The sequence below is a fragment of the Macaca mulatta genome, chromosome 3 (genome assembly GCF_049350105.2).
Source record: "Macaca mulatta isolate MMU2019108-1 chromosome 3, T2T-MMU8v2.0, whole genome shotgun sequence".
Classification (NCBI taxonomy): domain Eukaryota; kingdom Metazoa; phylum Chordata; class Mammalia; order Primates; family Cercopithecidae; genus Macaca; species Macaca mulatta.
The window spans coordinates 13,537,223-13,555,213 of record NC_133408.1 but is presented as its reverse complement, the minus strand read 5'-3'; the positions used below and the strand labels follow the sequence as shown (position 1 = coordinate 13,555,213).

The 17,991-nt window shown below is 49.0% G+C and overlaps 1 protein-coding gene across 3 annotated transcripts in view; it reads left to right on the top strand.

The window, feature by feature from the left end:
• Positions 1-17,991, top strand: part of ITSN1 (intersectin 1) — a 242,278-nt gene that overhangs the window by 189,752 nt on the left and 34,535 nt on the right. For 2 of the 3 annotated variants that reach the window (XM_028845352.2, XM_028845350.2), the window contains one exon: positions 152-1,659. The exons of the other annotated variant lie outside the window; for it this stretch is intronic. In XM_028845352.2, the coding sequence (XP_028701185.1) occupies positions 152-153 (2 nt within the window). In that variant the 3' untranslated portion in view covers positions 154-1,659. Of the gene's footprint in view, positions 1-151; positions 1,660-17,991 lie in introns of those variants that run through there. 3 annotated transcript variants of the gene reach the window in all.

Sequence of the window (17,991 nt, the reverse complement as noted above, 5' to 3'; positions counted from 1 at the left end):
CCTCCCTCCCCTCCCTCCTTTTTCCTTTTTTTTTTTTTTTTTTCCCAAATCATTTTGGCACCATGCTGTTTACATGCCTGACTCATTTTCCTAGCTTGAATTTTGCTCATTGTTTTGTTTTGCTTATGTGTTGTTTTCCTCCTTTTTCTAGGAATCATATGTTGTCCATCCCCCCCTCAGGCTTGAAAGTCCTCAAAGAGACCCACTATCCCATATCACTGCCCAGAGGGATGATGGGAGATGCAGCCTTGATCATGTGACTTCCAGCATGATCACCTACTGCCTTCTGAGTAGAAGAACTCACTGCAGAGCAGTTTACCTCATTTTACCTTAGTTGCATGTGATCGCAATGTTTGAGTTATTACTTGCAGAGATAGGAGCAAAAATTACAAAAACACACAGGGTAGTGGGTCCTTTTGTGGCTTTCCTAGTTACTCAAATTGACTTTCCCCCACCTTTGCACAGGTGCTTTCAATAGTTTTAAAATTATTTTTAAATATATATTTTAGCCTTTTAATAAACAAAATAAATAAATGACTTCTTTGCTATTTTGGTTTTGCAAAAAGACCCACTATCAAGGAATGCTGCATGTGCTATTAAAAATTGTTCCAAATGTCCATAAATCTGAGACTTGATGTATTTTTTCATTTTGTCCAGTGTTACCAACTAAATTGTGTAGTTTGGGGCTTTCCCCCCTTGCTATAGAAGTACAGAGGAGTTCAGTATCTCTGTTTTAAAGACGTGTAGAATGAGCCCAATTAAAGCGAAGGTGTTTGTGCTTGTTTGTGTGTATCAGCTGTACCTTGTTGAGCATGTAATACATCCTGTACATAAGAAATCAGTTCTTTCCATGGCAAAGCTATTACCTTGTACGATGCTCTAATCATACTGCATTTGATTTGATTTTGCACAGTGACCCTGTAGCCACATGAGAAAGCACTCTGTTTTTGTTTGGTCTCAGATTTATCTGGTTGAGTTGGTGTTTTGTTTGGGGTTTTTAATTTTGCGTGTTTGCATCGCATAAAATCAGTAGACAACACCGTTGAGGTCGTTAGGATCAACGATCTCCACAATCTCTTTTTAGTCTCTGTTACATGAAGTTTTATTCCAATTACTTTTCATGGAATGACCTATTTTGAACAAGTAATTTTCTTGACAAGAAAGAATGTATAGAAGTCTCCCTGCAATTAATTTCCAATGTTTACATTTTTTAACTAGACTGTGGAATTTCTACAGATTAATATGAAATGGAGCTCATGGTCCGTTTGTGTGTTAGATATGCTGTAGCCGAAGCCCTGTTTGTCTTTTAAACACTAGTTGGAAGCTCTCAATAAAAATGCCTGCTGCTCACGGCACAGAAAATGGGGCAGGGGGAGCCTCAAGCACAATCTAGCTGTCCTCCTAAAGACTCTGTAACGCGCGCTCCCCTCGCGTTCTCCCAGCGGTCGGGAGGCTGTGCTGGTGGTCGTGTAGAGGTCCTTCTCCTTTCACATGGTGCAGAGAGCGAGGACCTCTCCTCCTCGTTCAGTTGCGCTTCAGTATTTTCACGGATATGAATGTAAAATATATAAATATATAAACCTGCGGCTTTAACAACTGTAATACAACCTTTTGAATTAGTTACGTGTATAGATAATTAAATTCTTCATATAAAAGTTAGACGGAAATGTCTCTGTGTTCTTGATGTTGGAACCTGGCAGTGGTGGTGAGGAACCAAGCAGACTAGATGTCAGCAGTGTGCTTGCTGCCCGCGTGTCAACCATGACCTGTGCTCTTTGAAATACAGACATAATCAGAGGCTCGCTGAGTCTTTGTTGAACAGCCCTCCCTGTCCCCTTACTCTCCACCCTCCCTGATCAATATGCAAACGATCATTCTTTATAATACCAGTTTCGAAGCATAGAACTCTACCACCCAGGTTAGCAGTTCACTGTCTCACCAGGCTTTTGATATAAGTTGTCGACACATTGAGGGTGTGTAATTGGGCTCAGGGTACAAACCATTTGTCCAAAAGATGTATCATAATAAGGTACTGGTGAACACCCCCAAAAATATGTGGGTAAAGACAGAAACTTGCACATGTCCCACGTTGTTGTCTGGGATCAGCTTCTGCCTGGCACACTTTGCAGAAATAAACCAACGTCCACATTGATGCCACTGTTTGCTGCGGTGACCACATGCTTGATTCCATCCTCATGAGCTTCACTTATTGGACCTCTCCTGCCATTCAGTGGAAAAGTGGTTTCCCTCATCAATTTAGCAGATACTTGGTGGGGGTGGGGATGTCTACCATGTGTTGGGTGCCCCATTGGCTTCTGGGAGGAGTGTGGTACTCCATGGAAACAGGGTCCCTGTCTTCATGGAGTTCATATTTTAATGGGAGGAACAAACAGAAAACCAAACTCCTGCAATCCATATAAATATACACAGTGTGTGTGTGACAAGGTGACAAGTTCTGCACTAGAAGTTTGGATGCGAGGCACCACTGAGCAGACTGGCAGGGCCAGGGGAGGGTGGCCGCAGGGAAAGGATCAGAGAACCTTCAGGGGGTGGGGCGGGAAAGCCATTTGAGCTGAGACCTGAAGAGTAAGGAGGAGCCAGATGGAGTGGGGGAAGAGGTGTGGCTATCGTAGATGGAGTTGTCAGGACATGCAAAGGCCCAGAGGTGGGTGGCGAGATCCTTCTCACTGTCCCCCAGGCCACCCCCTTGCGGAGCAATGGTTGAGTCTGCAAGTCCCGTCTCTTCCCCAGGACCCCTTCAGCTGTGTAAGCCAGTGTTGCTTCTCCAGTCTTGAGTTTGGCTGGAAGGGATGCAGTTGTCAAGGTGGGTACTACTCCATAACACTCTACCTCACTCACTCCAGAGGCCCTGTGCCCTCACCATAGGCCATTCCCCCAGGCTTGCCTCCAGCTTTGTGAAGCTGACACGGGTTGTTCCCCCAGGAAGCTGTGCTTTCCCCCTACAAATCATTGAGTTTGCATTTGGTTGTATCCATTGGACCCCGTGATTCTCAGCCAGTGGAAGTGCTGCTGGGATCTCATGGGTAGAGTCAGGGATGCTGCTCATCATCCTGCAGTGTACAGGACAGTCCCCGCAACAAAGAATGATCTGGCCCCAGATGTCACCAGAGCTGAGGTTGAGAAGCTCAAGTCTCACCCCACTGGCCACTGTGGTTAATGTTCACCTGGTTATTCGCCACCAGAAAGGCTGCCCCAGTAACTCCTTTTGAATAAATTTAATCACTTAAGCTCATGTCATTTATCTGCAGCATCAAAAGTATCTCAGAACCTTTCTTTTAAATTTCAGAATCTTATTCTTGTTTATTATCTCCCATACTCTGCACTTTCGTACTGTATTAAACTACTTGAATCATATTCACAGAGAATCTGGTTAGCAGAAAATTGAGTACAAGGGAAAGAAAGCATCTTCTAATAAATTAGTGAAGGGATACTAGGTATCTCCTATGGTCTCAGAGTTTAAAGGTGTCAGGTTTTGGTTTGTTTGTTCTTTAGCTTTTTTTTTTTTTTTTTTTTTTTTTTTTGAGACAGTCTCACTCTGTCACCCAGGCTGGAGTGCAGTGACACGATCTCGGCTCACTGCAACCTTCGCCTCCTAGGTTCGCCTGCCTCAGCCTCCTGAGTAGCTGGGATTATGAGCATGCACTACCACGTCCAGCTGCATTTTGTATTTTTGGTAGAGACAGGGTTTCACCATGTTGGCCAGGCTGTTCTCCAACTCCTGACCTCAAGTGATCCACCCACCTCAGCCTCCCAAAGCACTGGGATTACATGCGTGAGCCACCGTGCCTGGTCTAATTTTTGTATTTTTAGTAGAGATGGGGTTTCACCATGTTGGCCAGGCTGGTCTTGAACTCCTAACTTCAGGTGATCCACCCACCTCAGCCTCCCAAAGTGCTGGGATTACAGGCGTGAGCCACCACGCCCGGCCTCTTTTCGTTTTTTGTTTTTTAACTGATTATTAAATCATTTAATTTCATACTGGTCTGTGTAAATATATTTGCAAGTGAACTTTGGGTACAGTTTTGCTCCAGTAGCATTAGACAAGATGAGTCCAAGAGAGATTGTCTTCATTGCGCACTTACGAATCACTCTCCTCCAGCCGGCTGCCTCTCCACACTGCAGAGCAGGGCCTGCAGAGTTGGGGAGCCATGGTGGTTGAGCTCCCCAAGTGGCCCAGGCCTCAAACTGCCTCTGCATAAAAGGGTGTCTGGGAGAAGCCAATTTAAAGCAGTAACTCGGCCCTATATTAAGTCACAAAATATCTCACCATTACATGCATGGTAGAAACTGGTGTCTGCCCTGTTTCTGGAAAGGAACCTGGGCAGACCCAGGCCGCCATAGCAGATAGTAATGATTGGGTTATCTCTGCCTTCGTTGATGCCATCAGAAGAAAAAAAGTAACACTAACTTAGGAAAACACTCTAAATATTAGGTTTAACCATATGAAATTGTCAATTCTTACCTGTAAAAACAGCAATCTATAATTCATCCTAGTACAATATATCATCACCTGGCACATGGTAGGTTAGGTTAAAAAAAAAATGCCTATTGAATGAGTGAATGAAATCAACCAGTGACTACAGAAAACACCAGTCTCAGCTTTTGACACAGACCACGTCACCTCAGAGAGGAGACCATGTTGTCTCCAGTTTCCTTTTCCTTTAGATGTGAGCTTCCCGAAAGCAACAGTGGTCTTGGAAGGGGCTGCTCCTGGAGTCTTTTGCTCATTTGGTCTGAGAAGGAGGCTGAGGACCAGGGACGGTTGTCTGGGCCAAATCTCCACGCCAGCACAGGGCAGGGGCAGCACCCCACCCAGGTAACAGTTGGGGAATGGGCACAGCAAGTCACAGTCCTGCTTCATTAATCCTATTCATTCTCTGTTCCAAAAATACCCAAGAGAATTTTTATGGAAACAACATTGGATGCCAGTGGTTCCAAAAATGCAAGGAAAAATAGCTCCTTCTTTGAAATGTCTGGTATTTTGGGTCTGGTAGGATAGGGAGATGTAATGAAGTCCAAGATCACAGTAGCCTTATGTGAATGTTTCGCTTCAGCCAGAGTTCCCTTGGGCACTTTTTTTTTTTTTTTTTTTTTTTTTTGAGACGGAGTCTCGCTGTCGCCCAGGCTGGAGTGCAGTGGTGTGATCTCAGCTCACTGCAAGCTCCACCTCCTGGGTTCACGCCATTCTCCTGCCTCAGCCTCCCGAGTAGCTGGGACTACAGGCACCCGCCACCGCGCCCAGCTAATTTCTTTGAATTATTAGTAGAGACGGGGTTTCACCGTGTTAGCCAGGTGGTCTCCATCTCCTGACCTCGTGATCCGCCTGCCTCGGCCTCCTAAAGTGCTGGGATTACAGGTGTGAGCCACTGCACCCGGCCGCTCTTGGGCACTTCTTCAAGAAAACCCCACATAGGAAAAACCAGACTTCCAGAGTGTCTCCTGATGTCTAGTGAGCTATTCCATTTCAGAGGGCTCCATAGACTTTCAGGAAGAGTCTATTCTTTAAATTGAAAGCTCCCCAGGCATTTTTGAGGTGTGTGACCTGATTCACAAAAATGTTTTGTTTATTAAAAAATGAGCATCAGCTATAAGCTATATATATAGTGTCCGTGCAACTCAATATTGGGCATACTACCTCTTAGAAGCTACCAGCTACCATGCTGTTTTATGATGTCAACTGTGTGTGTGTGTGTGTGTGTGTGTGTGTGTGTGTGTGTGTGTGAGTGTGACAGGCAGCAGCAACTTTCAGGGGACTTAAATGCCTACATCTGTAGCTTGGTAACAGTAGGTCAAACGGTGAGTTCAGGGTACAGCCAGAAGGCAGATAAATACCGCTGTATAGAAGATTCTGGCAAAGGCTGACAGCTGCTATTTCCACATCTGCTTGGCACATCACTTCTGAGTGATGTTGCAAGCCTCAAAAGAGATGTTCCTTATTTTGACTCAGCCTATCATGTCTTTAAAAGCTGAACAGTTCCTTCTCTTGGTTCGGTTTCTCTGAACTCTGACCCGGGAGAGGGGAGGACACCTGGTCTGCCAGTTTTCATCAAGGACGCTGTTTCCCTCAGGGAGAGATACCCCTGCTTTCCCTCCCATTTCCCATGCTGTCCTGTCCCCTTCTGATACCTGTCCCCACACACTCATGCACGCTGGTCCACTGCGCTGCTTCCCAGGCCCCACCCAGAAAGTGGGGAAAGGTCTGGGCTGGGGTGGAGTGCAGGATGTTCTCTGCGGATTATTCAGTGAAGTCAAGATCTTAGAGAACACTGACCACAAAGCCTGCGCCTACAACTGAGGGCACTGAGGGTCTCGGGAAACATAGTGATGTTCTCAAGTCAGCTTTTCAAACTCTCTGGCGAGTCCTTGTTCTAGGTATACCATTTGATGCATACATACATGGACAGGTGTGTCCATAGTCCCAGAGCTCCTGCCTCCACAGAACTGGTGGCTGCATCTTTGGAAAGATCAGGAAGGGGCCCCTCTTCCCTCATGTGATTCCCTCGATGCTGGGGTTGCCATGGGAGTTTGGAGCCATTGGTAAGGATTCCAACACATTTTCAATGCACAAGCTCCATGCTGACCCGCCTCAGCCCTTCATCCTTCTCGCCTCCACTGGGCGAGTTTGCCAAAGGCTCAGGCTTGCTTAAGACACCCTCAGTCTGAGCCAAACATAAGAACATGTGCTGCTGTAGCTTCTCAATTTTCATTCCTGGCCTCCAGAAAAACATGGTGCTGTATATAACAACACGGCTTCTCTACAAGCTCAGCCTAATATTTTACTCCATTTCTCTTATAATTTTGGAACATTCTACTTTCCTGTAGGCCACCTGCCTATAAGAAGATAGTGATTCAGAGGGGGGATCCACATAACTGCATCTGGGGACCTTATAGAGCCTTAAGAAGCAATCCAGGATGGTGACTCAGAGCACGGGTTCAAATGCCGGCTCTGTTACTTACTAGTGGTGTGATTTTGGGCAAGTTATGTAACCTCTTTTACATATGGAGAGATAATGATGACATCTAGCAGAAAATAAGCAGAGAATAGTAGCTTTGTTGCTGTTTTTTTATTGGAGAGAAAAGGCATTTGTGCCTGGTCAGTGAGCATCACGGAATCCAATCAAGTGGCTTCTTTCATTAAACCAAAACAGCAGGTAGGTTGTGTGCATTTTTACGACTTTTTAGAAAACATGCTCTTATAGATTAGGAATTTCAGAGAGAAAAGATTGGACAGCTTCCCTGAAAACTTTGAGCTATCTCATTGCAAGATTTGCCGCACCAATCTGTGCACGAACCCTGGCCCCCTTTCCTGATAGCAGGAGGCCCACCGGTGGAAGCAAGCAGCTTTTTAAACACCTTCGCTGCACTCCTGCAATGTGCAGAGACCTCTGGACCAAAGACCAGAGCCTACTCAGCAGACTCTTGGTTGATGTGGACAAGCTGCCTGTGTTTCACACGGTCGACGGTGGGGAGGCCACCAGGGAAAATGGAATGTGCAGGGCTTTTAAATGTCACGTCTGGACTGTGTTGGCAGGCCCATGCAGCGCTCCACAATAAACCTGTCACAAATGCGTTGAGTCACTGGGTCCTTTATTTCTCATCACGGCATTCTGTGGCCTTGTGTTCTCTTGCCAGCAAAGAATGGAACGTTCAGCCCCCTAGAGATGCCGGCTGCTGGATTTTTTAAGCAATCATCCAGCTTAGATAAAGGGCGTGGGCTGCTGGGGGATGCTGCCCCAAAGCTCCGTCTCCAGAGCAGCTGCCCCAGGCACGCTTAATTCCCTCCCTGCCCACTGCGTGCACCCCCAGGATGCCTCTCAAGATCCAGACCTGCGGTTCCGCTCTGTTTGTTAGGCCCCCAGCCGAGCGAGCCTGGAGTCTGCCCCAGCAGAGGGGACCAGGCCAGGGGTGCCTCTGTCCTCTCTGGAGCGTTACCTTGGAGTCCTGAGGCCCCGTGGCAAGGCCCCACACAACTGAATCCTCAGTAACAGCCCTCCACTGACTTGATATTCAGTGGGATGCCTCACTCCATCCCATCCTCTAGGGACAGAAGCACATCTGCCAGTCCTGTCCGCCTCCCCTTCCATTCTGCATCCTGTCTTCTCCTCTCCCTGCCTCCTGCTGTGTGGGCCGTGAGCCCAGGAGGGGCCCGGTCTACCCTGTTTACCTCTCCCGCTGCCCATTGAGAGTTGTGGCCGAGGTATATGGAACCTTCCTGGTCATAGGGCTGTGCTCCGTGGAACACAAGCAGAGGAGATGCCTAGAACTTTCACGAGCAGGTGACAAGCAGCAGAGAAATGAGTGGTGTTTCCAGCTAGTGAAGGATGAGGTGGCATAGAGCGTGACGGGGGGCCAGGGATCCAGCCGAGAGGATGGCCTGGGAAGGCCCTCTGAAGAGGGGATGGAGACCTGGCTGCAAAGGAGGCATGTCCAAAGATCAAGGGGGAGGAGCTTTCTCGGCCCAAGGGACAGCAAGTGCAAAGGCCAGGGCTGAAGGAGCTGCTCCTGCTCCTCGCAGAAGGATGGCTGAGTCTTTGACCTGGTGTCTCTGCACCCACTCTCTCCTTCCGGCTTCCCCCAGGCTGCAGGCAGAGAGCTATTCTAAAAACGTCGCTTCTTATGCTTAAAATCATCCAGGGGATTCCCGGTCCTCCGAGATAAAAGACCCGAATCTACTTGGTCTGCAAGCCCTGCCTGATCTGCCCCCTTCTCCAGCCCTCTGGCCTTCCCTCTCACTGATTCCTATTTGTGCTGAATTTTAGCACGGCTCAGTTGTCACCTCCTGGAGGAAGCCTTCCCTCACCCCTGCATTCTTCTGTGCTTGCAGAGGGGAAACTGGGCTGGCTGGTTATGGAGCTGCTCTACAGGAGCCCGCTCAGTGTTCTTTTTTCTGCCACCTTTGAGTCACCATCATGACCCGTCACGAAAGTCCAGGCTTTTGTTGCCCCCATGGATTTCCAAATGGCCCTGTTGAAAAAATCCCCAAACCACTTTATGGAAAGATCCACTTTCATCATGGGAGTCCCTCCTCAGAGAGAGTCGGAACCCACATCTGGTGCCCACTGTGGCATCCTGGGCCCATGTCAGCAGGAAGTGATGGGGGTGCAGGCAGGCAATGTGGGCAAGGAGCCTCCCCCAGCTTTAGAGACTGCATGACTCAACCCCCCTTGCCTACCTCCCAGGGATCTTGGGTTCCCACCTGTCCAATAGGGAGGTGGTGCTTGGGTCCAGGGACTTCCTTCATCATCTAGCCTCACTCTTCTGTGCAGTCTCACCCAACCCAGAACCTTCCCTCCATCACGTCAGCCTCCACCACCACCGCAGGATTCTTGAGTCTCATTTAAGCCACTGGTACGCCCCAGCTGCAAATGCCTTTGCCCCACCTCCCCTGCCTTTCCTGCCCGCCTGCCTTCACCCCTCCTAATTTTGCGGCCACCTCTCCTCCTCCATTAACTTGTAACAACTCAGCTCTTTCCTGAATTCCTTATCACACAGAAAGATGACTAGATAGAAAGGCCGATACAGAAATACATAGACACTTTCACCTCCCGTTAGACTGTGAGCTTCATGGAGGCAGGGCCCAAATCTTGTGGATTGTTACATCCCATTAAGACCTCCATGGTAACAACACTTATGAACAGCGATGGTACCTTGCCTTGTATAGTTGTCTTATTGCAGGGCACCCTGCCTCCCCACTGATTATAAACCAGAGGGTAGGGCCTACCTCCCACACGTGCATATCCCCCTGGCACCTCACTCTTGCCAGTTGCTCAGGAAGTGCTGTGGCAGACAGTCCTGGGTTGCCCTTCTACCTGCCTGTTGTTCCACAGGCTTGGTCCTTCGTCCCCAGCTAGGCTGTGAGGGGCAGAGTACATCACAGTGTTGATTCTCCCCGCTGCGTGTAGCCTGGAACCCAACACAAAACCTGTGCTTGAGTTTCCCGCCCCAGGAGGAAAGGGAATGGTAAACGAGGCACCATCATTTAAAGAATAAATTCTCATGAAAAGACCTCAAAACAGGAAGTGAGCTTATGAAGCATAGGGATTGTTCTTCATTGTTCTTATAACCACCTTCAGTACTGTCTATTTATGTATGTATTTGGTTTTCTGTCTCCCCCACCAAAATGGAAGCCCCACAAAAGCAGGGGTCCCTGCGGATCTATGCAGCCGCCGTGAATGAGCAGGAAATGTCACGGCTCAGGTTGCCTCTTGAGTTCCTAGGGGATCAGTTTGCTAAGTTAGGAGAGACCGACCCCAGGGAGCAGGCCATGTGTGCTTAGACCCTTCTGAAGAAAGTTCCATTGAGATGAGAAGTCCATCTGCCCCTCTGGACAGCTCAGAGCTGGTCTGGCCTCTAGAACTTCCTGTGGGCTGGGGCTGTCCAGGGACCGGTCAGCCAATGGTCATTTTCAGAGAAGGCCTGACTGCCTTGGCCTAGACTGTCCACTGCCATCTCCCACCAGTCCCCACCAGCCCTGGGCTCCAAGGACAAGCACATCCTCTTAGCCTGACCTTGCAGGAATCTACTGAGAGAGAAAAGCGTAAGGACCACCCTCAGGCCTGCCCTTTGAAAAGCTGGTGGTTTCCTCATGATTCCATTTCCTGACGTATCACCAGCATAGATTTTATTCCTGATAGGGAAGGTCACCGTACATCGCTGGGATCTGCTGTTCCATTCATAAAATGAGGGCATTGAGCAGAGAGAGTAGGCTTTGAAGCCATAGCCCCAGGCCTGGGGGTCAGTGGTGGCAGCGTGGCCTGAGGTGCAGCTTCAGAAGGCCCCAGGAGCAGAGTGTCGCATGGTCTCTGGGCTCAGAGAGTTGGTGTTCTGTGATTACAGCCATTGAGCCTCTTGGACAATGGCTTGAGTGGCCTGCCATGGGCCGGATTCAGCTCAGCAGTTGTGGCAGCTCTCATGCTCCCTGAGCCTGGACAGATCGGGTTCCAAATCCCACTCCCTTTCCGCACCAGGTGTCTTGGTTTCCAGGCCATCTTTCCTCTGATCTCTCGGCTGCACAATGGGAACTTCACAGATAGCAGATGCCTGGGCCGCACTCCAGCCAGTCCAGTTTACTTGGTCTGGGGTACAGCAGGGGCACTGGGATTTTTAAAAACTCCTTGGGTGACCCCAGTATGCGGCCAAACTCCAGGGCCACAACCCCATCCATGCCACCCACACACAGCTGCCACACTGATGCCCTGCAACCCAGCCAAGGCCTTCCCAGCTCTGCTGCCAGAGCATTCTCGACTGGACTTCCCCACCTGTTAGGGCTGAACTGTGTCCCTCCGATTCACACGTTGAAGCCCTAACTCCCGACATCAGAATATGACTTCATTTGGAGATAAATTGTTTGAAGAGGTGATGAAGTGAACACGAGGCTGTTAGGGTCCGATGGGTGCTCTTAATAACGGGGAAATGTGGACACACAGACGCTGGAGATTTGCATGCACAGAGGAAAGACCCTGCCAAAGAGAGGCCTCAGGAGGAACCAGCCCTGTTGTCACCTTGATCTTGGACTTTGTATCTTTAGAACCATGAGAAAAATACGTGTTGTTTAAGCTGCTGGGTCTGTGGTTCTTTGTTAACGGCCGCCTGAGCAAACTAACGCACCAGCGCACCAGCGAGGAGGACGAGGTCTCCAGGGAAGAGCCTGAGCTCTAGGGTCAGACTCCCTCTGCCATTTATCAACTGACTTACCCTCCCTGTGCCTCAGTTGCCTTGTCTGTTCAGTGGGGAATAACAACAGTATAGCTACCGCATAGGATTCCTGGTGAGGATTCCATGAGTTCGCACATGTGCAGCACCCGGCATTGTGAGCTCCGAGTGGCATTCCACGTTAATGCCCAGGACTCGCCGTCTTGCAGAGCCTGCTTCCCTGCCCGCCAGGGCTGCACGCCCCCGACTCCGACTTCTGTTTACTCCCATTCTTCCTCCATTTGAATCCCTAACCAGCACCCCCAACAGCGATACTAGCCTGCTGAAGTCCAACTCAAATTCCTTCTCCCCTGCTAAGTATTTTCAAATCCTGCTCATCAAAACAACAGGCCCCCTTGAATAAGACGTAGTATTTGGCTGGGCGCGTTGGCTCATACCTGTAATCCCAGCACTTTGGGAGGCCAAGGCAGGCGGATCACCTGAGGTCAGGAGTTTGAGACCAGCCCGGCCAACATGGTGAAACCCCGTCTCTACTAAAAATACAAAAATTAGCCAGGCGTGGTGGCATGTGCTTGTAGTCCCAGCTACTCGGGAGGCTGAGGCAGGAGAATCACTTGAACTCAGGAGGCGGAGGTTGCAGTGAGCCGAGATTGCACCACTGCACTCCAGCCTGGGCAACAGAGCAAAACTTGTCTAAAAGACAAAAACAAAAAAATCCTAGTATTTGGCCGGGCCCGGTGGCTCATGCCTGTAATCCCAACACTTTGGGAGGCCAAGGCAGATGGATCACTTGAGGCCAGGAGTTCGAGACCAGCCTGGCCAATATGGTGAAACCCCATCTCTACTACAAATACAAGTATTAGCTGGGCATGGTGGCACATGCCTGTAATCCCAGCTACTCGGGTGGCTGAGACATGAGAATTGCTTGATCCTGGGAGGTGGAGGCTGCAGTGAGCCAAGATTGCACCACTGCACTCTAGCCTGGGCAACAGAGCAAGACTCTGTCTCAAAAAAAAAAAAGAAAAAAAAAAGACCTAGTATTTGATAGCACAACAGAGGAACTACAATAGTAACTTAATTGTACATTTACAAATAACTAAAACAGTGTAATTGGATTGTTTGTAACACAGAGGATAAATGCTTGAGGGGATGGATGCCCCATTCTTACGATGTGATTATTACACATTGCATTCCTGAACCAAAATAGCTCATGTGCCCCATAGATATATATACCTACAATGTACCCACGAAAGTTAAAAATACAAATAAAACAAAAGCCAACAGCCTCCTCCTTCGTATTCCAATCAAAATGCATTTGTACTTTCATTATAACACTCCAGTCTGCCTTTGTACCAAAGAAACTTATTAACAGGAGCTACTCATACTACAGGAGAGGACACAATGAGAGCAGGAAGTCAGGAAGAAGGAAAACCCGGGGTGGGACATGAAAGGGGCCTGGAATGAGCTGAAGCATGCCTACCATGGAGGATGGAGAGCCGTGCCAGGAATTCCAGCACCCATTATAAAGCTATGAATGATACGCCCTTTCACTCTCTGAAATGTGCATATTTATGGAAAATTAAGAGATGATTTATCCCTAAGAAGAATTTGATCTTCACCACTTCTCAGCAGTCATTAAACTGCCTGGCAACCCCTGTGGACTGGATTCCCCTCCTCTGGAGAAAACAAAGCTTATTTGGAGTTACGTTGGCACTTTAAGCATCTGGGCTACATCTGAGTGGAAGCCTCCCGAGGACCCAGCTACATGGGGCAAGGGGGGTCCCCAGGACAGGCTGGGGTGGATGCTTGAGCTCTGCTGGACCCACGAGGGTCTCTGGTGCCATCGGCGGCCTTCCTTCCCCCTCACCTCTGTGCCCATCGGCTTCTCCAGACCCCCATAAAAATCACATCTTGAGGATTTGCAACTCCGAGGTCTCAAGGACTGAGAACCGCTTGGCGTGATACCCTGTGCGAAGTGCCTGCAACTCAGCAAGGATCCGAGTTGGCCCGGGACGCCCAGGTCTAGCAACCAGCAGGCTCCCAGAGGACAAGGACCCGGCCTGCCTCCTTCTCACCGAACCCCAGGGCCCAGCGCGGATGCTGCTGCCCAGCAGGACACGACTTCACGGCTTGGAGAACACTGGGATTTCAGACATCAGCTGCAGGGTAAATGGACAGTGTTTGGCCAGAGAACTTTCTTCACGTCACATCCACGTGGTTTCATCTGCTTTTCCTACACGACAGGCCACCCCACACCTGCCAGGAGAGGCCCAGGGTGTTGAAGGGAGTGCAGTTAGATTAATTTGCCCGGGAGAAGCCAGTGCAGCCCTGGGGTGCATGGGCTCACCTGGCAGGAGAGACTCGTGCCATGGGGAGAAGCCTGCAGTATAGACAGGACCTCCAGGAGCCCAAGTAGCATAGATCCTGCTGATCCAGGGCCATTTAGCTGGAGGATTTGGGCTGAACGTCCCCAGAGACGTTGGTGGATCCTTTCCCTTAAAGATGAAAGCCATCACCCGGGCTTGCTTATTGCTCTCTCTCCAGATCCTTCCACATGTTGTTTCTGAACTCTTGTTCTGGCATCACAATCCCCATCACCCTGTCATCTGGCCCTTCCCCCCTTTCCACCTTACCTCTTGCAGTGTCTCCGTGTTGACCTGGGTGAAGGCTTGCTCCTGCTGGTGCCATACCCCCCAGTACATGGTCTTGACCTCCCCAGCCATATGGAGACCCAGCCTCAGGAGGGCCCTCAAGGAAGCCTCCCCTCAGCACAAGGAGTTGCTCCTTTCTGAGGTCCTGCTGTCTCCACCATCAGCACAGCACACGGGCTTTTGTTTTTTTTTTTTTTTGAGATGGAATCTTGCTCTGTCACCCAGGCTGGAGTGCAGTGGTGCAATCTCAGCTCACTGCAACCTCTGCCTCCTGGATTCAAGCGATTCTCCTGCCTCAGCCTCCCAAGTAGCTGGGATTACAGGTGCCTGCCACTATGCCCAGCTACTTTTTGTATTTTTAGTAGAGACGAAGTCTCACCATGTTGGCCAGGCTGGTCTTGAACTCCTGAACTCATGTGATCCACCTGCCTCGGCCTCCCATACTGCTGGGATTACAGGCATGAGCCACAGCACCCAGCCTGGGCTCTTCTTTTAATGCTTGCTATTTTAATTTCTTTTTTTTTCTTGTTTCTTTTCTTTTTTCTTTTTTCTTTTTTTCTTTTTCTTTTGAGACAGGTGCTTGCTCTGTTGCCCAGGCTGGCGTGCAGTGGCGTGATCATATCTCACTGCAGTCTCCATCTCCTGGGCTCAGGTAATCCTCCTGCCTCAGCCTCCCATGTATCTGGGACTACAGGCATGTATCACCATGCATGGCTAATTTTTTTTTAAATTATTATTATACTTTAAGTTCTAGGGTACATGTGTGCAACGTGCAGGTTTTTTACATATGTATACATGTGCCATGTTGGTTTGCTGCACGCATTAACTCGTCATTTACATTAGGTATATCTCCTAATGCTATCCCTCCAGACACCCCCCACCCCACAACAGGCCCCGGTGTGTGATATTCCCCACCCTGTGTCCAAGTGATCTCATTGTTCAAATCCCACCTATGAGTGAGAACATGCGGTGTTTGGTTTTCTGTCCTTGTGATAGTTTGCTCAGAATGATGGTTTCCAGCTTCATCCATGTCCCTACAGAGGACATGAACTCATCCTTTTTTATGGCTGCATAGTATTCCATGGTGTATATGTGCCACATGTTTATTGCAGCACTATTCACAATAGCAAAGACTTGGAACCAACCCAAATGGCCATCAATAATAGACTGGATTAAGAACATGCATGGCTAATTTTTAAATTTTTTGTAGATATGAGGGTCTCACTATGTTGCCCAGGCTGGTCATGAACTCCTGGGCTCAAGCAATCCACCCGCTTCTGCCTTCCAAAGTACTGGGATTACAGGCATAAGCCACCAAGCCCAGCTGCTTGCTATTAATATTTTAAATTTAATGTTCTTGTTGTGTCTCTCCCAAGATCGTGAGTTTGCCTGAGGACAAGGACAGTATCTTGCTTATTTCTGCATCTCTTGGACTTCAGAGGAACTTAATAAATATTTATGGACCAGCTTATTGTATATTTTGGCCCCTTTCATACAGGAACAAGGTCTGTTTATTTGCTTTGCTCAATGGGCAACTGGCTGCGGGGGCTGGCTTCGTTTTCAAAATTCTGCTTCTCGTTGGGAAAGGTAGAATAATTGGAGGTGTGGAGATGGGTGAGGTGCACTTTTTACCCTGAATGCTCTGTAGCCCTTGAAATTTTAATAATCAGCGTGTGTTTGTGTATTACTTTTATAATAAAACAAGTTCTTGAAATGATGTTGTTCATACGAATATCAGTTGAGGGAAGCAAGATGACCTTTTATTGGTAAGGTTTTTTTCCATGATTTCCTCCAGGGCCTAGACTCAAAAAATCCTTCCAGAAGGCCATCACATCTCTCTCCATTTCGTAAATGTGTCTAACTAGACAACATTCTAAGGGACGGCACATAGATTAGGAATTTTATGTGGGCTGTAATGGGGGATCATTTGTAACCGCCTGGAGTCATTTGCAATATTATTTCAGCTGCGTGTGGATTTCAGTTAGTTTTGAGAATCCCTCCGTCACACCAAGATATTCATGGAAAACCATTTGATGTATTTTCTCCTCTCATTTTTCCCTGGGAAAGGGGGCGAGAAACCATGTTTATCCTAGGACCCAAAGGAGGGAAGGGCCACATCCCTCCACCCCTAAAGAAAACGCTTTTATTTGAAATGTCTTTTCCATTTACCCTACTTTGAATAATGGAGTTTTTAAACTCGCTTGTTTTTCTAAATATGAAATTTTCAAAGGAAGGATATTTTTGAGTTCAAAGTGCCTATTTCAAATCTTTAATGGTTCTCTTGGTCTGGCATTCACCAGCAGGTTTTGAAACAGCCTCCCGTGGGTCAATCCGATGGGTAAAAAGACAATTCCAAGCCAACATCGTTGGCACATAATGAAGATTCTCCCCACAAAACCTTTGCTTTTCATTGTGTTCTGCAGAGGCCATCAGGACCATCCCCCTGTCTCCAGGCAGGGTGGTAGGTGGACCTGCGAGAGGTGGAATTTGGTGGGGGCAAGCAGCCCAGACTTGCCCTGAGCCTCCCCTGACCTCCAAGCTCCATCAGCTCTGACTTGGGCCTTGCAAAGTATTTGGACCAGAGGCCAACGCTACCTGGAGCAGGAGGCCACGCAGCAGCCCTCCACCTTGTCCCCAACTGGCCCCAGGCTCCTTGTATTCTTGGACAAATGGCCCAAATTTACCCTGAGCCTTCTGCTGTTGCTCTGGCTCTGAGCTTCTTCGCAACCTGCGCCGTGTAAAACTTGAAGACTCAGAAGAACTTCTGAAATCCAAAGCAAGTCAGGACTTTTCCTCAAAGGTCCTTCTTTCCAATTCCACGTCGTTCTATGCGTGTCTGCTGGCCCCTCGCACCTCCGTGCTGCAGACTGGAACTCTGGTCGGGTTGTCAGTTTCAAGTCACGCCAGTGTGTCTCTACAGGGTGCTCCTCGACTGGCATTTGGGGTGGGCAGTTCAGTGTCCTGCGTGGTGTGGGTCATTTAGCAGCCCTGGCCAGCCTGGCAGATTCCACCGTGACAACCAAGAGCACACTCTCAGCCCTGGCTCTGGAGTGGGGTGCAGTGCAACCTCAGCCTTTGGGGAGTGGGGACGGTACTGACCTCAGCACGGTGGGGAGCAGTACCACCTTCAGCAGAGGGCGGGGCAGTACCACCCCCTGTTGAGGACCACCAGACCCCCAGGTTCTTAGCTATACCCTGGAGGGCAGGAGCCTCTCCTCTTCCGTCCTGAATCCCCAGCGCCCAGAGTGGTTAGTCCCAGCCTCATAGTAGGACATCAGTAAATATTTGCCCAGTGAATGAATAAGATCTATGAACAGTCTTCAAAAGGGCCTGTGAACCCGATAAAAGTGTGCCCTAAATGTATTCGCTGCAGCAAGAAACCATAACATCCCTCAGATTCTCCAAGGCAACGGTGGGACATCCTCAAAGGGACATTCAGAAAACTGGCCCAGCCAGTGGCCACCACTGGCCTGATGTTTCTGTGGCTGCAAACGTCACTGCACCGTGTGTGTGCGGTGACTTTTAGAGCTACCACTCTGCGCCAATATTCTAATCTCCCTGCAGAAGGGAACGTCCTGAACACGCCAGGGACTCTGCTTCCGTGAGAGGGCATCAGGTGCCTAACGCAGGGGCTGCATTCAGCCCTTTAACAAGAAATGACCTGAGG